The 22,039-nt window shown below is 41.4% G+C and overlaps 2 protein-coding genes across 23 annotated transcripts in view; one reads left to right on the top strand and one right to left on the bottom strand.

Annotated features, from left to right (window-relative positions):
- RAD51B (RAD51 paralog B) overlaps nt 1-10,354 on the bottom strand; it is a 638,238-nt gene extending 627,884 nt beyond the window's left edge. For 8 of the 22 annotated variants that reach the window (XR_011504632.1, XM_070513844.1, XM_044773837.2 and 5 more), the window contains exons 1-4: nt 9,170-9,258; nt 7,782-7,850; nt 5,307-5,417; nt 4,056-4,169 (exon numbers count right to left, since the gene is read on the bottom strand). Coding sequence is in view for 12 of the 22 variants with exons in the window: in XM_070513844.1 (XP_070369945.1) it covers nt 4,056-4,169; nt 5,307-5,390 (198 nt within the window). In the remaining 10 variants the exon portion in view is untranslated. Of the gene's footprint in view, nt 1-4,055; nt 4,170-5,306; nt 5,418-7,781; nt 7,851-9,169; nt 9,259-9,926 lie in introns of those variants that run through there. The other 14 variants (XR_011504641.1, XR_011504640.1, XR_011504639.1 and 11 more) reach the window with 6 other exon arrangements.
- Nucleotides 10,355-10,416: 62 nt separating this feature from the next.
- ZFYVE26 (zinc finger FYVE-type containing 26) overlaps nt 10,417-22,039 on the top strand; it is a 62,097-nt gene continuing 50,474 nt past the window's right edge. The window contains exons 1-8 of the mRNA XM_014862415.3: nt 10,417-10,522; nt 11,018-11,294; nt 13,220-13,295; nt 17,388-17,477; nt 18,878-19,400; nt 20,042-20,172; nt 20,773-20,937; nt 21,084-21,172. Coding sequence (XP_014717901.3) covers nt 11,101-11,294; nt 13,220-13,295; nt 17,388-17,477; nt 18,878-19,400; nt 20,042-20,172; nt 20,773-20,937; nt 21,084-21,172 — 1,268 coding nt within the window. The 5' untranslated portion in view covers nt 10,417-10,522; nt 11,018-11,100. The remainder of the gene's footprint in view (nt 10,523-11,017; nt 11,295-13,219; nt 13,296-17,387; nt 17,478-18,877; nt 19,401-20,041; nt 20,173-20,772; nt 20,938-21,083; nt 21,173-22,039) is intronic.

Below are 22,039 nucleotides of genomic sequence, written 5' to 3'. Positions count from 1 at the left end.
GGAAGATTGGCCCTGAGCGAATATCTGTTGCCAATCTTCCTCTTATTGCTTGAGGAAGATTGTTGCTGAGGTAACATCTGTGCCAGTCTTCCCCTATTTTGTATGTAGGATACTACCACAGCTTGATGAGTGGTGTGTAAGTCTGCAGCTGGGATCCAAAGCCGCAAACCCTGGGCCACTAAAGCAGAGTGCACAAACTTAACCACTTTGCCACCAGGCCAGCCCAAAAAGAGTTTTTTAGAATGGTTGAAAGACAGAGTATGGTCATGGTGTTGCAAGCGATGAGGGTGGAAAAATAAGGAACCAAGTTCTAAAGAGCCGTGTCGAATTTTGCAGTTTACACTGAGAGTAACAAGGAGTGACAAGGTCAAGTTATTTCAAACCCAGGCTGGTTTGCAAAGAATAGCTTGAACATAGGTGTGGTAGACTGGCCCCCCCACAAAGATATCCACATCACATCCTTGGAACCTGTGAATGTTAACGTCATTTGGAAAAAGAGTCTCTGCAGATGTGATTAATATGATTCAAGTCCCCTAGATGTATAAGAACACTTGCCTCTCTACAACCTCTAACATTAACAATCACTACTATTTTATTAAGTTGTCCAAATAAACTGAGGTCAAGCCACAGAAGTGTAATCATTCGTTCAACAAATATTAATTGAGTGTCTACTGCACGCTGTATACTATGAGCAGCTCTGGGCATACAGTGGTAAACCAAACATAGTTTCTACCCACTTGAAGTTTATAATTTAATAAATCAACGTCTCAAATCCAAGGGTCCTCTGCCTCCATGAGGATGTGGGAGACCAGCAGAAATGTGCCCACTCTCGTCTAACCTCCCTACTGAATTCTTAGCTCAGTTAAACCATGGATTACCACAGATTTTCCTTTAAGGCTATATTCAGGTACAATGAAATAGCTAGAAAAGCTACAGGAAAAGGTGTGTGCTTTGCATCTGATTTAGAAATACCTGACTATTGTCTACCATCTATCAGGCAACATAGGAGGGCATGGGGATGCTTCACCAAACATGTAAAGGCAGCCCAATCTGTTAACATTAAGGTGCTTCCTTTACAACTCTCATTAGGAGAATAGTAGACTTGGTGACTCAAAAAAATAATAAAATGAAGCAACAGAACAAGACTTCAGAAATAACAGTATGTACATAAATGAAACAAAGAGGAATATTGTGATATGACACTCCACCAGTTTTTCTTCCACTTGGGTGGCTGTGTCTTCTCAGACTCATCATTGTCCGATCTATTTTTAAATGTTAGCTTCACTCAGGAATTGCCTTGGGTACACAGACCTTCTTCCTGCACATACTTTCTAGGCAATGACTCATCCATTCTCATGGCTTTGATCATATTTACAGCAGAGACTCCCAAATGCATACTTCTAGAGCAGACCTCAGCTTCAAGCTGCAGTCCACGTATTTAACTGCCTACTTCACATCTCCACTCAGTGTTTCACGAGCACCTGAACTTCAACGAGAACTAACAGAATTCAGCCCCCTTCAAACCGGATCCTCTTCCAGTGTTCCTTATCTCAGGAAATGGTACCACCAAGTTTCTTAAAGCAAAAATCAGGGATTCATGTCTGACACTTCCCTCTACCTCATCACCACCCACAGCCAAACAATCACCAAACCCTACTCACTCTACCCCTAAATAGCTCTCATAAAATTGACATTCTACCCTCCGCATTAATACCACACTGATAATCCAAGTCACAATCACTTCCTGTCTAGAATACAGTAATAGATACATAACTAGACTTCATCAATGTTTTCCTGCTCCTTTTCAATCACTTGACTATGTTTAAGACTGAATTTTTAAAAACGCATGTTAGATTATACCCTTTTATGACTCCTCATTGCTCTCAGAATAGTCCAAAATCCTTAACATAGTCTGTGACCTGACTCCTGCTTACTTCTCCGGCTTGGTCTCTTGCTGCTCTCTTCCTCACTCCTACGTTCCATTCACACCAGCCGGGCTGGATTACCATACCAGCACCATTCTCCTTCTCTTCACAGGGCCTTGGCATTCGCTCCTCCCACTGCCTGCGAGCTCTTCCCGCTCATCTCCCTCCCAACTCCTCTGCCCATATCTCCCCTATTCATCCTTCAGGTTTCAGCTTAAGTGTCACTTCCACAGGGGAGCCTTTCTGACCCCTAAACTAATACCGCTTGTTATTAAGTTTCAACGCTCCTTGTATTTTTCCTTCACAGGACTCATCACCACTACAATTAACTAAGTTATTTATATTATTCTTTGTTTAATGTCTGACTTCTCCTACTAGACAGTAAGCTACATAAGGGCAGGAACTTTATCAACCTTGTTCACTATAATATCCCCAGTACCTGACAAAGTACCTGAAATATGGCTGGCACTCAATAAATATTGGTTGAAGGAGTAAATGATTGAATAAATGAACAAATAAAAAAAAGTCTTTCTTGGAGGAATGAACTAAGGCTAAGCCAATGTTGAAGGCAAGACTCAAATCTAAAGAATGCTACAAGGGTGAATACACAACAAAGGAGAAAGATGTCTTCTTGAATTGGCATTTGGAGTAGGACTGAAAGTGGTGATGGAAGAGGAGACTGAAGTTGAATTTCCTGTCCATGCTTTCTAATTTAATTACCTAAATGGAAATATGCTGTAGATATTGACCAAGCAGAAGGACAGATGTCAAATGAAAATGTTTTCTTGGTGCTTTACAACCTTCAAAACAGTAACAAGTTAATTTGGACCCAGACACAGAATCATCACACGGTATTTTAACTCTCTAACTTCTCCCATAAAACAAAGTGAGCTGTTCAAAGCTAAAGATCAATTCCAGAGATAAGACTTGTGCCCATCTCTAACTCCGATTCTAATTCTTCTGACTATTCTCCTTTAAGGTATTTTCCTTAGACCACAAGCTAAATCTGAACAAAAGAAAATACTTCATCTGTTCATTATTTCAGAAGCTTTTTTTGTTTTTCATTTGTTTTTTGGTGAGGAAGATTTACCCTGAGTTAATATCCACTGCCAACCTTCCTCTTGTTTTTTTTTTTTTTTTGCTTGAGGAAGATTAGCCCTGAGCTAACATCCGTGCCAATCTTCCTCCATTTTGTATGTGGGATGCCTCCACAGCGTGGCTAATGAGTGGAGCAGGTCCATGCCTGGGATCCAAATTAGTGAACCTGGGCCACCAAAGCAGAACACGTGGAACTTTAACAACTTGGCCACAGGGCCAGCCCCCTCAGAAGTTTAAAAGGACACTAACATTCCTTCCTTCCTCCTTCATAGAATTGCACCCTACTTTATTGCTCAGTGGATACCAAATTTCAATATGAGACAGTAAGGTAAGTAATTTACAATTCACATAAATAAATACATTTGCAAAGCACTGAACAGACTTTTAGGCAACTCTTATTTTGGGAAAACAAGACCTTTTCTACCATGCACAAAACTTACATTTTTAAAAGCTAAAATATAAAAAGTAGAAACGTAAAATGTAGAAAATGTAAAATGTAGAAAGAATGAAAAAAATAGTATAACTTGATGAGGACTTGTTATAAAAGACTTTAACTCTTCTCAAGAGTGAGGATAAATTTTTAAGTGTTATTTATTCAATCAATAAGCTCATATAAGTCCAACATGCGTACTTTATGATATGGAGTAAGTGATGGTGGTAAAAGTTAGTATAACAGAGACAGGAACATTCTAAAATTAAGAATATACTATAATTTAACCATGAGGTCCACAAATCCTACCCAAACAACAAAAGAGAAAGATGACCTTTTGAAATATCACTATCAGCTACAGAGAAAACACTTCCTGTTGCCCCCTAATACCCATAATTAGGAACTATCTACCACGAGCTTATAAACTACATGAAATTTTCACATATATTCTCATTAGAAAACTCATTCTATGGTGTGAGAGTCAGTATTTTTGAGGTGTTGTTCATCTCTATCTTTTCTTTTGCCTCATCCCCAAAAATATTTTAAATGAGATAAAGCATCATTTCAAAATACAAATCGTAGTAAAAAAAATATATATATACCGTTTGCATCTGTGGGGCACAGGCCCTGCTGACCATACACAGAAGTTCATGGACACCTCGATAACTAAGGCCAGTCATTTTCATAAGCTCCAGTGGAGAAAGACATAAAAAGTCCTAAAGAGACATAAACAGAATATTTTAAATATATATGTGCAATAAAGCTACTGGAATTAAAAGGAAAATTTCAATTGACACTGTTCATGTGTAGAAAAAAGTGAAATTTATTGTAGATCAAAGATTTACGTGTTCCTTATAGTATTTTCCCCCTAAATATACCTTAACTAAAAGATATGATGATAGTCTTAGACTATAATTATCCAATTTAGTTGGCATATACCATACACTGTAATTACCCAGTTTAGTTGGCATTTACCAGAGGACACACCATGTAACATCACATAGCAGCAGCATCCAATCTGGGTGTAGAGACTGCACTTGTGCCTCAAAGGGCACAAATAGATGTCCAGAAAGCATCAGGTTGAAATGAGTTTCTTCCTAAGCTATGAGATCATTTGGAGGAAGTATTTGATAATTGAGAGAGAATAAAACTGACTATGGAATGAAATGTTAAATTTCACACTTTTAGGAGCGTTTCAAAGTATGAACACGAGGATTACTAAATGTATAACAGAGGAACCAAAGATATCGATATCACACACAAAACAATTTTTTTAAAATTGCAGCAGGCTCTGAAAGTCTGTCTTATTAGGGATTAAATCCTAAGATAAAACCTTAAATCTTATTTAACCTCCTAAGAGGGATTTGATTCACTATTGTGCTTAAAAATGCAACATCTCCTCTACACATTTCTCTCAACCCAACCACAGGAAAATGACTCTAACTATTAATTTCTCTTATTTTCAAGAAAAATTATCCATTTTGAATACCATCTCCTCATTTGAGTCAGATTTCTCATCTAACGACAAAATATCTTTTAAGTAGATAAAACTTCTCTAGAATCCCAAATAAATGGCACAGGTGTACTTCACCTTATGCCACAAGCAATCTCCCCCCACCGAAATACAAAAATATTGAATTTGGATAAATGAAACCACATTTGGAAATACAACCTAAGTGGCTTGTTATTCGAAATTAGCCTATGAAGAAGTACCACCATTTATCTTCTTTTTAACAAACATAAGTTTTCATATTTCAACTATTAGCTATTTAAGGCTTATTTAAGAGTTAAGGTATACTTAAAATTAATTTGTACTTAAAGTTTCTCATTGGGAAAAATTAAATGCATTTTACCCGACAGGTAACAATCTGATGTCTGCTCAGACGGTCACACAGCTCTTGTGATAAACCCACTCGTCTTAGTTTCTTGCTACCCATGCCTCCAGATGCAGCAAAAGAAGAACCCTGAAAAAAACAGAAAATAGCATAAGCAATAGTAGATGGGCTATCTGAAACACTGTATCAATTAAAAAGTCTTCAAACTTGTCCACACACAAAATGCAATGTATAGTATTTAAAATATTACTGATAAAATAAAGGAAGGCTACAGAATCTTCCTAAATGTTTTAAACAGGAGAGACAACTGTTTGTCAAACATGAGCACAGAGAAACAAGGCAACATAAGAATGTGCATTTCACACAATTCTTTGATACTTATTACATGAATATAACAACACTTCACATTTGTATAGCATCTTAAGATTTTCAATGCATTTATAAATTTCATTTGGATCTTTGATTAGCCTTCAAGGCATATTTCCAAACAGCACTCCTAGAAAGTATTTACTTTCATTGCACTGTAACGATAATGTTTATTGAGCACCTACTCTATACCAGGCACAGTTCCAAAGCTTCACATAAATTATCATATTTAATCTTCTCAACAGCCCTATACGGAGGGTTGATTATTGGTCCCATTTTTACATATGAGAAAACTAAAGCCTGGACAGGTTAGCTATTCTAGTATCATCAGAAAAAGTAAATAGTGGATTCATAAACTGAAGCCAGGGAATCTGACTCTGAGGCCTATCCTCCTAACCATCACACTCTACTACAAGTCCATAATCGTATCTAACCTCTCCTTTTCCTATGAGTCAGAACAAACCTCTGAATCAAATGAGATTTATTTCAGGTGTTATTTACAAATTGAAATTGTCTTTTTATTATACTAGCTGCTCACATTCCCACATGCAATGAAATTTCACTCTTGTGGAACCTCACTAGAGCTAAATAAGGCTCACAAAGTATTTGCCTTAGAGAGCTCGAAGAGAGTCCCGTAATAGTGTACACAAAGGAGAGGCTGTGTGTCTCACTCAGCCGGCAAAACATCCCGTGGATAAGTAGAAATAGGAACTCTTCATTGTGTCAGGCGATAAAGCAATATAATTATCAGAAAAGGAGTTATATTGGAACGAAAATATATACTAAGAATGTAGATGTTTATTTCTATTACAACAGCCCAATTTTCCATTTAACATTTAAATTCTCTCAGTTGAATTGAAACTTTCTCTCTCAGACACACACACACACACACACACACACCCCCCCAACAAATACAAAATGTATTGTTTCTCTCAATGGGAATTTGACAGCATTGATTACTGTTTCCTCAAAAGAAAGTTTACCAAGCAGCATCTGCTCTATCATGACGTAGTGCTTTTACAAATCAGGTAGTTCTGGGTAATGACATCATTTAGATGGATAAATTCATTAAAAAAAATACATTCAAAATGAAAACCCCAAGTTACCTGGATTTTCTTTCTTTTTTTTTTTTTTGGCACCTGAGCTAACATCTGCCAATCTTTTTTTTTTTCCTGCTTCTCCCCAAAGTCCCCCAGTACATAGTTGTATATTCCAGTTGTAGGTCCTTCTGGTTGCGCTGTGTGGGACACCACCTCAGCATGGCTCAAGGAGCGGTGCCATGTCCGCACACAGGATCTGACCCAGTGAAATTCTGGGCAGCCAAAGCTGAGCACGTGAACTTAACCACTCGGCCACTGGCTGGCCCCTTACCTGGAATTTAACAATGACCAACTCTGCTCTCTCTGCCTCATTAGCGCCACTCTCGTCACTGCCTGGACTACTGCTTACTGTCTCTGGTCACTCCCTGCCAGCCAAAAGAAAATCTTTTCATTTATTCCTTCCCCTGACACTTAAGTACACACTCTGCTGAGCTCTGGATACTAGAACCATTTAAGCATATTCCCTCCCCTTGGGGAACTCACAGTAATAGACTAAAAGAAATGTATACAAAAATAATTAGAGTCATCCATTAATTATTGTCATGGCATTTAAATGTGCTGTGGAAGTACACGGGAGGAAGCACCAAACTGGCCTGCAAAAGTCAGGTCAGTGCCACAATCCTGCCAGATTACTAAAGTTACTCCAATACTGTCACTCTCATCCTTTAAAACCACCCATCGAACCATCAGACCACAGGATAAATTCCATACTGCTTAGGATCCCATAAAGACCCTTGATAGGGGCCAGCTGGGTGGTGCAACAGTTAAGTTCGCACGTTCGGCTTTGGCGGTCTGGGGTTCGCTGGTTCGATACCAGGTGCGGACATGGCACCACTTGTCAAGCCATGCTGTGGCAGGCGTCCCACATATAAAGTAGAGGAAGGTGGGCACGGATGTTGGCTCACAGCCAGTCTTCCTCAGCAAAAAGAGGACTGGCAGCAGATGTTAGCTCAGGGCTAATCTTCCTCCAAAAAAAAAAAAAAAAAAACCTTTATAAACTGGTCCCTCACGTCCCCCTCATTCATACCTGATTGCAAAGCCCAGATCCTGGCCTTCCTGGCAGTTACTTCACCTCTCAGTGTCTTAGTTGCGTCATCTGTAAAAACAAAGGGTAATTCAAATACCTACTTTACATGAATGTAGTGAAGGTTAAAGGATTTGGATGGTGCCCGGCACACAGTGCTCAAGGTTAACGATCACTATCATTATCCATTCATTCAGCAAAACATCACTGGCCACCTCCCACATGACCTGCTCTCCAGCCACAACAGTAAATTTGTAAGTTACTCATGTGCCATCCGGCCTACCTGACCTTCCTCCACAAAGCCTTCCCTCAACTCAGTCTCTTCCTCTCCAATGTTCTCACCACACCTTGTATATATTTATTCGGTTGTCTTATTAATGCATTAGTACGGCTTGCCTGTTTGTTTCTTTCACTTGAGACAGTAAGTTCCTGCTGTGTGTGTGTGTGTGTGTGTGCGCGCACACACACCCATATGGGGAGTGAGGGAAGACAGTCAACCCTGGAGACTGAATCCTCTCCTCATCAAGAAAAGAAAAATCCTCGCTAGATTTCAATGAAAACTGTTAAGCAACTAAAATCTCATATTTACTGAGCCCATAAAACATGCCAAACACTGTTCCAAGCGCTTAGGATGTTTCACCCCGTTTTACAGGTTAAAAACACTGAGGCGGGGCTGGCTCCGTAGCCGAGTGGTTAAGTTCCCGCGCACCACTGCAGGCGGCCCAGTGTTTCGTTGGTTCGAATCCTGGGCGCGGACATGGCACTGCTCATCAAACCAGGCTGAGGCAGCGTCCCACATGCCACAACTAGAAGGACCCACAATGAAGAATATACAACTATGTACAGGGGGGCTTTGGGGAGAAAAAAAGGAAAAAAATAAATAAATAAAATCTTTAAAAAAAAAAAAAAACACTGAGGCAGTGAGTTGAAAAACTTGCGCAAAGTCTAACAGCTGGCATATGGTGGAGTCCGAATTCTAATCCAAGGATCCGACTCCAGATTCCACGCTATTGACTACCTCTCCTTGAACACCACATGAAGGGGGACAGACGCTAAACTTCCCCTAATGACGGGCTCCCTTGCCTAGACCCCAAACTGCCAGCAAGTGGGAGGAATGGGTGGGCATCAAGAAGCGAAAACATCACCCCAGAATCCCCTAAAAAAAGTTTCTTCCAACAAGGAGCACTTTTCAAGCATCCCCCATAAGAAGGCCAGAAGCCCCCAGTCACGCGGCGGGGTTTTGGTTAAGATCACTACCAGCCTAAGTGGGCGTGGCCTGCACCCAACAGTGACTCTCCTCTTCCCCGATATCAATGCCCAGGGAGCGAGCAGGAAACAATGAGCGCACCCCACTTCCCCAAAACCGCCCCCCACAGGAAACTTTCCAGTACCGGGTCTGCAGCATCCAACTTTCAAAGTTTCCCCCACCCCTCACACAGTTCCCCGCGGAAAGCGCCGCGGGGAAACAACCGAAGCGCTGGTTGGTCGTCATCCTGGCAAAATATCCAATCAGAGGTAGGCAGAGGCCCAGGTCGGTTCCGCAGCTTGCTGGGAAATGTAGTTTACACTCTATAATAAATCTGGGAGTCCCAGTCAGTTTCTCAACATAGTAATTATCAAAATCCGGTGGAGGAACATCAGCAGAGTATGAAGCAAGGAAAAACTTTGCTTGGAAATTTCTCTTTTCTTTCTTTTGTGACTACATTTAAAAATTGCTTAAGGGACCAGAGAGGCATGTTAGTTTTCTGGAAATAGATTACGATCCACTTATCATAGAAGAGGTTTTGGAAAAGAGCTTTGATTTGTTTTGGTTTGCTTTTTTCACCATCCTTTGGTGGTGAAATAGTTTGGGAAATGCTGAACGAAATTGCTCAAACTGAAAACACAATGGGGAAACGTGAGAGTTTGTAGTTGAAGAACATGAAGGTTCGGTTTAAAAGCAGCTGTGATGAGGAAACCTAGTAAAACTGTTACTTTAAGACTCGGTTTCGGATTATTATATTTTCGAAAAGGTTTTGCTCATTCTTTGCTCTCATCTTCCCTTTGCATAACTCTATCTTAAAATTTAGCCCACTGTATCCTAATTATTGACCTGCACCCCTTACTAGACTGTGAATTCCTTGACGACAGAGACTGTATCTTATTTACCTTCTAAAGTAGGGCCTAGCTTTCCGATCAATTAACAGTTGTCAGGCAAACGAGAAAATAAATGAATGCAGTTCAGCAGAAGAAAAATGGGAATTCAGAAGGTAGGGTTCTGGGATTATACGAGAGCCCAAGTGGACAGAATAACAATGGAGGAGGATCCAGGTCTCCTTGCTCTGGGTATCCCCAGGGCCTGGCAAAAGTTGGCGCTCAGTAAATGCTGACTTCAAACGCTAGGGAGAAAAGAGAACGGAAGAAAAAAATCAACGGACACAGCTATCCTCGCCACCTACTCTGCCGAACGCAGAAAGGAAGGTGTTGAGCAGAGGAGCCGTCAATACTGACCGGGTTGGTCCTTAGCAAGGTGGCCGATTTACTTTTTCCTAGCATCCTAGCTTCCTCTAGTGCACAGAGGTGGCGTCACGTGACCTAAACAAATATGGCGCTTTATTTGCATCTTCTCTCCATTGACCAATAGGAGTAGCCGCCGTCGGTCGCCACTCTCCCCTCCTCCTCAACCTCCCGAATGGGATCTGTCACCTGACTCGGCTCAAACATGGCTGCGCTGGAAGCTCTATTGCTTTGGGCGCCGGGAGCAGGTGAGTGTATGGCGCCCCAGAGAAGGCGGAAGCGTTCTCCACGACCCCTGTAGGGAGCGTCCCTGCGCCCCAAGCCCCACCGCTCTCCAGTTCTGACACAGATTCGTCTCCTGATCTTCAGTCCTCTGCCTTCAGAGAGGGCTCCAACTAGGGAGGTTCCTACTGAATTTCTCATCCTTAAGGAGGCGACCACCTGGGGATTTGGAGCCGGACTGGGCATAAAGTTCAGGAGGGAATACGGAAGTGGAGTTATGGGTGTGCGCCTCGGGCTAATACGACGATTAATGTTAATTAAATATTGGATGCGCGTAGAGCGATGGGATCCACCCCTTGCGAAGGTGGAACTTCTCAAAAAGAGATAGTAACATGTCAAATCAAAGTTACAAGGATAATTAGCAAAGTCAGTCCCGCCTTTCCCAGTCGGGCTGGTAGTTGCTTGTTTGTTTAAATATAGTTCCTTCCATTTCTTCTCACTCTGGTGGATATTGTTTCTAGGAGGTACTCCACGAATGAGAAAACTGACAATGTGTTCTGCGTAATTCATATCTTTCTGTCTCCCTGCACTCTGTGCTGGGAAAATGCATCATCCATTTGGAAAAGAGGAAACTGCTTCCCAGAAGCAGCTTTTTGGATTTTTCTGTGAGTGCCTTCGAAGAGGAGAATGGGAGTTGGCACAGGCATGTGTGCCTCAGCTACACGAGGCACAAGGGGATATCCCAAAGAAGGTGGAAGATATACTTCAGGCGCTGGTGGTCTGTCCAAATCAACTGAGGTAAGGGATCTCTCCTCCTGCCGGAGAGTTACGGGGCGCCAGACGCAAGGTTCAATATTGGGCTCTGCTCAATGTGCCTCACTCAACTATCCGCTGAAGAATTAGCACGGGCAGACTGTATTTCACATGCTCTGAAAATTTACATCTGTAATACATGTCTATTACTTAACCAATATTGGCTTTGAATTATCACCTGGAGCTGCAGTTAAGCCTGGCCAGCAAAATGTGCCTGAAATCATTCTTTCTTGCTTATTATCAGTAAAGTTAATAGTGGAACTGCATTGAAAAGCCTTTTCTTTGCCTCCCAAAAAGCAAACCGTGCTCTCTTCTTGCTTATGAAATTGAAGATATTGTTGTAGCTTTAACAAAGGACTGGAGGTGAATTCACTTAAAGCTTTTTATTTTAAACTAACTATAGACTTACAAGAAGTGCAAAAATAATACAAAGAGCACCCTTTCCCCCGCTTCCCCCAATTGTGACATCTCATGGAGCCATAGTACAATATCAAAACTGGGAAATTGGCACTGATACATTACTGTGAACTAGACTACACACCTTATTCCATTTTCACCATTTTTTAATCTGCATTCACTTTTGTGTGTAGAAATTGCAAATATCTATGCAATTTTATCCATGTATAGATCTATGTAACTACCACTATAATCAAGATACATAATTGCTCCATCACCACAAAAGAATTCCCTTTTTCCCTCTTTGCCTCTTTGTATTTGGACTCCTCCTTGTCCCCTAGCAACCACTGTTTTCTATGTAAATTTTTAATGAAGTTCTTCCTGGCACTGCTATTAACAACTAATGGTATACAAGTTAAATGAACTGTCCAATCTCTCCCTCATTTTTTCTTACTTTGGCTGTATGCTATACAGGTTAAGTACTGTATTAGCACGTGTATAGTGAAGACTTAGATGATTCTTTTCTTCCTTTATTTTTTTTTCCGTTAAATTTAGATTCTAGCCAGTTACTGTCTCATTTAAAATATTAACTTCAAAGAAAGACTTATGAATTCCTATAACCCTGTTTTTAGCATGGAGTTAAAAATAAATTTTTAGGGGCCAGCCCATGGCCAACTGGTTAAGTTCACACACTCTGCTTTGGTGGCCCAGAGTTTCGCCAGTTTGGATCCTGGACGTGGACATGGCACTGCTCATCAAGCCATGATGAGGCGGTGTCCCACATAGCACAACCAGAAGGACCTACAACTAGAATATACAATGTGTACTGGGAGGCTTTGGGGAGAAGAAGAAAAAAAAAGTTTGGCAACAGATGTTAGCTCAGGGGCAATCTTTAAAAGAAAGAAATTTTTATGAACTTCCTTTTTTTCTTTAAAACTACTTGATTGAGTTTCTATTTTCAAGAATATACATTAGATTACTCTGCCTTTATGGTTTTCTATGTAATATTGTTTTGTTTAAAAATAATAAAGACTAGGGGCCGGCCCAGTTGCACAGGGGTTAAGTTCAAGCACTCCACTTTGGTGGCCCAGGGTTCCCCAGTTGGGATCCTGGGCACAGACCTACACATTGCTTATCAAGCCATGCTGTAGCAGGCACCCCACATATAAAGTAGAGGAAGATGGGTGCAGATGTTAGCTCAGGGCTAATCTTTCTCAAAAAAAATAAAAAGTAAAAAAAATAAAAATAAAGACTAGATAGGGAGGTGGAGGTAGGATTAAGACATTTTCTTTTTTTTCTTTTTTTTTCTTTTTTTTAAGTGAAAGCTGCCAGCTCTGTTCTGGTTCTGGTTTTATTGATCTGTTGTATACATTGGAAAATTTCTCATTAGAACAGTGTCTTGCCTGTTCAGGTTTTAAACAGACTGAGCAATGAAATCTAAATCTTGGATCACAAAAGAGATAAGGTAAGTAGAAACTCTTCGTTTAGAAATTCTTTTGTTTTACATTTTTCAGATGTGGACAGGACATCAACCCTCAGAGATTAGCCTGGGTCTGGCTTCTTGTACTGGAAACATGGTTGGGGGAAAAGGTAAGTAGGTTTATATCTCAAATTTTCTCCTGAGGCTGAGACTGAGGGGGTAGTTATGAGATTTTCCTTCTATCTGTTACTTCCCTTATTATGAGGTTTATCATGTTCCTCTCCCAGTATTATAGTGAGAATGCCTTAAATTTTTATTGCTGTCTCCTTACCTAAATTCATTCTTTAATTCACGGTCATACATTGGCATGTAATACCATTTGAGGTGATACCACTGTGAGTTTTGTGCCTGAGTAGAACTTTGCAGAACTCAGTGATAGTGACAAGATAGCAAATAAAGCATGAGCCTCATAATTCTCAAGTAATGAGGAATTGGCTGAACTGGAACCTGGTGGTTCTTCCATAAATCTTATTTTAACTAGTCCAGTGCAGTGAAATCGTATAGATTTGAACCTCATTAATTAGTAATTTAATAACTCACATGAATTGAACTAAAAGTTACCTAATATAAAAAACAAAGTAAGCAAATTAATAGTGAAAGAAAACTTGTAAGGAAGTGGGTTTTTTTTAAAACAAAAGTTGCCGTTAAAAGCCTTTTTAGAAGTTTGTAATAATTATCAGAAATTAATATCCATTAAGAGAATTTCTCTGAATCAATCCTGTATTAAACTCAGACTTTAAGATTTAAGTGAGGAACCTCTGACTCAAGAGAAATGACTGGCCCAAGGTCACACGACGAAGTTAGTTGGCAGAACTAGAGCTGGAACCAAGATCTTCTGACTTCAAGTCCCCAGTCCTTTGCTTTTTCCACCTCAACATTATTTTTAGCCTTCATGGACTTAAAGTAGGAAACCAAAAATTCTGTTTTGTAAATGTCAATAATTTAGCCTAATTTTCTTCTTTACCCCCTCAGTCATCAGAATTAATTTTGTCTTTAGTTCCATTTTGCCTTAGACTTACCCTTATCCACATAGCTGTCAAAAAGTAACAGAAATTACTAATCTAAATGGAGCTCTTATTCAGGGATGAGATAATTGCTAATTATCAAATTACCAGAGATAATTTGCCAATTGTTTAGCAAAAAGAAATGACAAAAAGACTAGCAGGAGAGGGTTGAAAGAGAAGCAAAATTAAAAAATAGTCAACCCCAAGATGATTGAGTTGGCTATAGGTTCAGATCTAAAAGAGAAAACTTGAGCTAAAATATTCAATACTATCTTCAAAGAGAAAAAGAAAAGTATGTCTTATGTTCCTGACTAAGGATCTTCCCAATACACACATGGAATTTGTCAAGCCAGATGAACTTTCCCCTCACAAGAGAGTATTTGCTTACTTTATGCCTGATTGGTTCCTTATTTTCTGGACAGTTGCTCAACTGGATCAGGTGGTGGATTTCACTTCCCTGGCTGCTTAGCACACTCTAAGAGTTATTCTTGTTTTTCCCAGCATCAAAGATCATTTGGTCCTTAAAGCTCCATGCCTCAGTTATTTAAACAGTTGTGGGAATGTTTTAAACTTTATACAGGACCTCAGAGAATTTTCAAGGTTTATACAAGGATCAAGACTTCAGGGGCCAGCCCCGTGGCCAAGTGGTTAAGTTTGTGCCCTCTGCATTCGGCGGCCCAGGGTTTCGCTGGTTCGGATCCTGGGCGTGGATGTGGTACCGCTCATCAGGCCACGTTGAGGTGGCGTCCCACATGCAACAACTAGAAGGACCCACAACTAAGAATATGCAACTATGTACTGGGGGGATGGGGTAGAAAAAGCAGGGGGAAAAAAAAGAAGAAGATTGGCAACAGTTGTTAGCTCAGGCACCAATCTTCAAAAAAAATAAAAGACTCCAAATGCATTCTTGGAGTAGTTCTACATGGCCAGTCTTTATCCTGGAGTGGCCTCATCTTGTAGGCACCGTCTTGCTGTCTTGCTTGCTGGCTGGCTGTCGATCCTTTGCCAGTCTCCCACTTTCTGCCAAAAACTTCCTTTTTAATAATTAGTTGAAACAGTGATTCCATTTTTCCTTCATCCATTTTTGCCTTCTGCCTTTTTATCTTTTTTTTTTAAAGATTGGCACCTGAGCTAACAACTGTTGCCAATCTTCTTCTTTTTTATTTAATTCTTCTTCCCAAAGCCCCCCAGTATACAGTTGTATATTTTAGTTGTAGGTCCCCCTAGTTGTGCTATTTGGGGCGCCGCCTCAGCATGGCCTGATGAGTGGCGCCCATGTCAGCGCCCAGGATCCGAACCAGCGAAACCCTGGGCCACCGAAGCAGAGCGCACGAACTTAACCACTCGGCCACAGGGCCGGCCCCTGCCTTTTTATCTTGTAGTGAGTTATCTCTACGTCTATAAGCATGTGTGCAAAGATTTAGCTGCAGAGATGTTCACTGCCGTGCTGCTTCTAATAGAGGAAAACTGGAAACAACTCCCACGTCCACAGTACAGGACTGGTTAATAAATGGAAGTATATCTATTTATAAAATACCATGCCACTATTAAAATTACGTGGTAAATGAATTTTCAGTGACGTGGAAGGATGTTCATACTCTACCTTGTGAGAAAAAAAAGTTTAATAAACAGAACATTTGGTAATGCATGCACAGAAAATGGTCTGAATGTCCTTAGACCACAGTATTAATGGTAGTTCTCTTTCAGTGGGAAGATTTGGGGGAGGGAGGGTGTTTGTGTGTATTTTCATTTGCCTGTTTGTATATTCTATTTTTCTACATTGAAGATTCTTTGCTTTTATAGTAAGAAAGTCTATGCTTGGAAACATTGAGCCATTCTTGCCTGTTTTAGGAATGTTAGTCATTTATGACCTTGGCTATGCTTAAAGTAATTTCACCAGTAAAATAAATATAAGCTAATCAGTCTTTAGGATTCTAGATGAAAGTCCTAAAATCTAACCAGACTTGTTCTTTTATTAAAGGCCTGCAATCTGGCCTTATCTATTCCTTCCTCTTAGTTCTCAAGAGAAGCGCTAACTTCCAGCTTCCCAGCATGAATTTTCTCCACCAACTTCCAATCACTAGTATCATACGAGCGTTCAGATGGCGTAGGTTCACTAGGGAAGGGCATGGTAAGAAGAAGCAGGATTTTGGACTAAGAACACGCTAGATCATGTTAGCCTCTGATGTGATGAGTGGCACATGAATAAAGTAAGTGTGATTTTGTGTTCTAAAGCCCCCTCACACACACACACACACACGCACATTCTCTCACACTCCTGCAGGTGCTTCTTGCCTTGAGTCAGGAGACTTTTCAATAAAACCCATGTTCTGGAAGCTTTAACCAGCTGCGTGATTTACAGGTGCTCTAATTTAAAGCAGTGTTTGTCAGGATTAGTCTCAGACTTTAATCTTATTTGTATTTGTGTCTGGAGAAAAGGAGACTTTAATTTTAGCTTTAAGGACCAGGTGAGGGGAAGTTATTGTGAAACAAGGAAATACAGGAAGACTCAGAGCCGTTCTCCTCCTTTGTACATTAGCCTTCGCTGCTGGCATGTCTCATTAACAGACACTGGGATCAGATTTTCCTTTCACGCTTGAGATAATTGAAAATACTTCCTAACCTTTTCATCTTTAGTAAAGATTACTTTTTAAAATATATGCTTATGCCACAGGTTTGTTTGATTTAGAGATTAAATGAGATTTTTAAAATATGTGAAAATATGGCACACAGTACCTGGCACATGATAAGTGTTTAATAAACATTAGATCTCTTCTTCTTTACTTTTATTTTCCAACTGATAATGAATACTGAAAACAGAGGTTTGGACCAAAGAGGGATCACGTGGGCCATTCCATCCCAGGCTTACCCATAACTGGGTGTTTTGGAAACTGCAAGGGAGATTATTGGAGAAAAACTTCAAGTGACAGGAAAAAATCCTGTGAAATGAGTAAACCTTGGAGTTTGAGGCTGGTCAGGGTGGGGTTTAAGTGTTAGTATTTAAGAAGAGTATGCATCCAAGTTTAGCAATTTCATTTATAAAGAATAATATCTGAAAACATATCAAGAATTTAATAGTTAAAAGTACTTTATCCTAGAGAAACAGCAGAAATAAAACTAAGTGGAGAGAAATATTTACTTGTAGTTTAACTAAAGCATATGCCTAATCTTTATGCTTCCTTCTTATGATTCTTCCAGAAGTTACTCCCAACTGTTCTCCGGAGAAAGCTTGAGTTTCTTTTATTGTCAGAAGACTTCCAAGGTGACATTCCAGAGGACATCCTCAAGGTGAGAGAGGGCTCTGGAGCCATCCGCCCAGGGTTACAGTCACTCAGCAAGCTTGACATCCAGGGATCCAGCAGAGACGGGTCCCCAGATGTTAGCTATATTCTGTTCTCAGGCAAGACCAGGCTAGGTCAAGGCCCCTCTGAGGGGAGTTTAGAGGTAGGATAACCTTATCTGATTTTAGAATTCTTAGAGGTGGATTGTCCAGAAATACTAAGTATGGCTAGAGATTAAAGATTTTTTTGTTTCATGAAAAAGGAATGCATAACTTAGATTTAAACTAGGTGTTTGAATTTTTTCCAAGATAGGGATTGGGAATGTAAAGGGAGAAAGGAACTAGTGTATGTTGAATACTTCTGTAACAGGGGCACTGAATATGTTATAGTTAACCCTCACAACAACCTTCTGGGGGCGGATTCAAACTAAGTCTTAACTATGTCTATACTTAAGTGCCTGAGGGTGTGCTCTGAGGCTCAATACTTATTTTCTTCATGACCTGGCTGGCAGCTAATTAAAGACATATTTACAATAGGATTTAAAGCAGGGACTTTCACATGTATTAGATCAAGAACCTCATGGTCCTGTGACCATCTCGGAAGCAGTTAATGAAGAAGCATCCCTGAGCGCCATCGGTGGACATGGTGCTAAAGTGTGGGAAATCACCTGCCTCCCCACCCCCTTCCCCCTACTCCCACTCTGCACACAAATTACAGGTAGCGCTTCTTGCCTTAAGGGCTTGTAGTCTAGTTGGGGAGAATGACTGGTACACACGTGAGACAATTATGTACTAAACCATGTGGTACTAGCACTAGTGTTGGTACTGAAAGCCCAATAAATAGAGGGAGAGTGTGTGGGTTGGAGGTATTGGGGAAGGGAGGCTTTATAGAAGGATAAGGATTGAGCTAGACCTTAAAGCATGGCTAAAGATTTAGACCAGGGTTAAAAATTGGTGTGAAATGTTCTTTTAAAAATTGAATTTAAATGCCTTGAGGTGGCCATAATGTCTTATGCCATTTGTCACCTGCTTGGTCTGTGAGTTTGCAGTCCCTGATTTAGGTTGACAGTGCACATTTTGGAGGCAGTGGTGGGAGGTGTGGGGTCGGGTGGGGGGGACTAGCCTGGGCATGGAGGCCTTGGGCAATTGAGTTAATCTCTCTTTGCCTCAATCTCCTCATTTTCAAAATGAGGCTAATTGTAGTGTCCGCTTAAGGTTGTCATGAGGATTAATTTGATTTTTCTGTGTAAAGAGCCTGTGGTGACTACTACAGAAGTGTTTGCTACTGCTGCTCTTATATATACACTCACATACATATATGTACTGAAAAGAGGAAAACATCAAAGCATACAAATAGTAACATTCTAGATGTGCTCACCACCTATCCCTCTCTTCATCCTCTATTTAGGAGCTATATGAGGTCTTAGCACAAGACACAGTAGGCCCTGGGCTTGATGGAAATCGGAGGCGAGAGAACCGGACCCCTCAGCTCAGCTTAGAAGCTGTCTCTGTGCTCTGGGATCTTCTGAGGCAGGCTCCCCAGCCGGCACAGGCCCTGCTGGAGCTTCTGCTGAGGGAGAATGATGGCACTGGCCTCTGTGGCTGGCCTCTGCAGAAGGCACTGGTGGACCTCATTCGAAAGGCACTACGAGCTTTGCAGGGCCCTGCTGCTGGGCCCCCTGGGGTAGTAGATGCCATCTATGGAGCCCTGCGGACCCTGCATTGCCCTGTAGAGCCCCTCGGGCTTGAGCTGCGTACTCTGTGTGAAGAGCTACTGGAGGCCTGCCGGTCTGAGGGGAGTCCACTGCAGGAGGAACGACTGCTCAGCTGCCTGCTGCACAGGGCCGGACAGGGCCTGGTTTCTCTATACGGCCATATCTATGCAGAGAAGGCCACAGAAAAGCCACAGAAGACCAAACCCTCGGGAAAAGGTGTGTTCCCTTTGCTGCTTCTCCTTGTGTGTTGGTAATTCCACTATGCCCAACCTCTCTGAAGTCCCTCTAGGCTGGTGCCTTCCATGTTGCTCAGGAAATCTAATGAGAGAGGCTAAGCAAAAATGGGTAAGAGGTTGTTTTTGTTTTTTGAGGAAGATTAGCCCTGAGCTAACATCTGCTGCCAATCTTCCTCTTTTTGCTGAGGAAGACTGGCCATGAGCTAACATCTGTGCCCATCTTCCTCTGCTTTATATGTGGGACACCTACCACAGCATGGCTTGCCAAGCGGTGCCATATCCACACCCAGGATCTGAACCAGCGAACCCCCAGCCGCCAAAGCAGAACATGTGCACTTAACCGCTGCACCACTGAGCCAGCCCCAAGATGTTCTTTTGTAAAAGCACAGATTTTGTAGTCTAAGATGGAGTGATGGCAAAAAATAGTAAAATAATAGAAATAGCAGGAAAGAGCATTTCAGAAGCTGCTGAGAGAAGTAAAATCTTTAAGACAGAAGTATAGAAAACCTGGTTTAAGGTTTTAAGAGTGAACTGTCACATCAGTTGGTGCTTCAGATGGGCTTTAGATTAGGAAAGAAGAGCTCCTGGTTACCTAATAATCCTTTCTGGTCTGATTTTTAGTCTCACCAGATCATCTAGATCCCGAGCGGGCAATGCTGGTCCTGTTCTCCAATGCTGATCCAGCCCAGGCTTGGAAATTGGCCTATTTCTACTGCCTGAGCAACAGCAAGCACTTCCTCGAGCAGATCTTGGTAAGTCAAACTTAATTATTCTTCCTCACAGAAGTACCCAGGGATTCTCTCCAGGCTTTTTCATTCCTCATTTCTCTCCCATGAATTTATCCAACACAAAGCAGTTTAATTAGTGGTGAGTCATTTTGTCCCGGCCATCCACAGTCTAGGGGAAAAGGGCTCCAATTCAGAATTGGAACCGCAGTCATTTTATATCCGTCCCTTGGCAGGAACTAAAATGTTGGATACGTGTAGCTTTCTGAAGGATGTGAAGAAGAAAAGACAGTGGCAGCAACATGTTGCCTGACGAGAGAATTTAATAGTTTACCTTCTGCTTTCAGATTGTAACTGAGCTTCAGTTTAATTCAACAGATATTTATTAACCTCATTCTATGTGCCATATACTGTGCCGGAGCTGGGGTTACAACAGAAGTCAGTCGCTGCCTTCAAGGAGCTTATAGCCTGGTGTTTTCATGAACATTTTTTATTCATCAGGCCACTTCTGTCATTGTCAGAAATCTCCCTGCTATACTAAAAGGCTTCTCACCCTAAGGAGCAGCCAGCTGGACTCATTCTTTCTAGTCCAAGTAGCTGCCTATAGCAGCCTCCTTTGGCTTACAGGTGACAGCGCTAACGCTGTTGAAAGAGGAAGACTTCCCAAGTCTTGGCAGCCTACTAGATAGAGAATTCAAGCCTCTCAGTCGACTGCTCGTGCTCCTGGGCTGGACACATTGCCAGAGCCTAGCAGCAGCCAAGAGGTTACTCCAGACACTCCACAGGACCCAGGTAACTTGCTCTGCACTCCCAGCTGCTCTGGAAGCAAGTGCTGTGGGGCTTTGGGCTGAGACAGAATGTGGAGTCCTGAAGTCAGTCACAACCTTTGACCCCAAGTGCCTGAATCAGCATCTCTTTCTTCTCCCATATCAACACAGGACCAAGGCTGTGATAAGCTCCTCAGGGATGCCTGTGATGGGTTGTGGGCTCACCTGGAGGTGCTGGAGTGGTGTGTTCAGCAAAGCAGGTATGGCCCTGTGCAGACAGCCCCTTCTCACCCTTGGGCACACTTGACCTGTGCTCTGCGTGTGTGGCCATTTCAAGGCATCTTCCACATAAATGTTTTGAGTTGGTAATGTTGACCAGGAATTAATGATTATTCCAACTATTAAACCAGGAAAGAAACATAAGTCATGATTATCTTCACTATAGCCATAAGGTCACAACTAGAGGATAATTTAAGGATGATGATAAAAAGAACAATAGCTCACATTTCCTGAGCACTTACTATATGTGAGGCATTGCTCTAAGCTCTTTACATGGATGATTTCATTTAAGCCTCACAATAATCGTATGAGGTAGATACCAATATTGTCCTCATTTTAAAGGTGGGACAACAGAGGTGTTAAATAACATGACCAAAGAGACACAATCCACATTCTTAACCATGTGTTATCCTGGATCACACTTTTATTCAACAACTGCTTATTGAACCATATGCGAAGCCATGTTTCCCTGATAACTTAGCCTTAGGTCTTCCCAACATCCAGGTTCCTCTTTTGCTCTTCACCCACCTCACCAGCACTTCCTGAAGGAGAGGAGGCAGAGGGGGAAGTAAGGAGGGGCCCTTATTCAAAGTAAAGCCAGAGAAGCTTGTGTCAGGTCTGAGCTAGGAAGAATACAGAAATTGGGAAGCTTAATCTGCAGGCCCCTTCTAGACCAATAAGGCCCTTGCTAGGTTTTTTTCTATAGAAATAAGGCTGACTTGATGATGTACTTCCCTGAGGGTAAATAAATGCTATGCTCTATCCTAGACCAACTGAAATTTAGTATTTGGGGAAGTGATACCTGCGGTGTTATGGGCCAGAGAGAAAGCACAAGAGGAAATCAAGCT

This window comes from Equus asinus, chromosome 7, assembly GCF_041296235.1.
Source record: "Equus asinus isolate D_3611 breed Donkey chromosome 7, EquAss-T2T_v2, whole genome shotgun sequence".
Lineage (NCBI taxonomy): Eukaryota > Metazoa > Chordata > Mammalia > Perissodactyla > Equidae > Equus > Equus asinus.
This window is presented reverse-complemented; position numbering and strand designations above follow the sequence as displayed.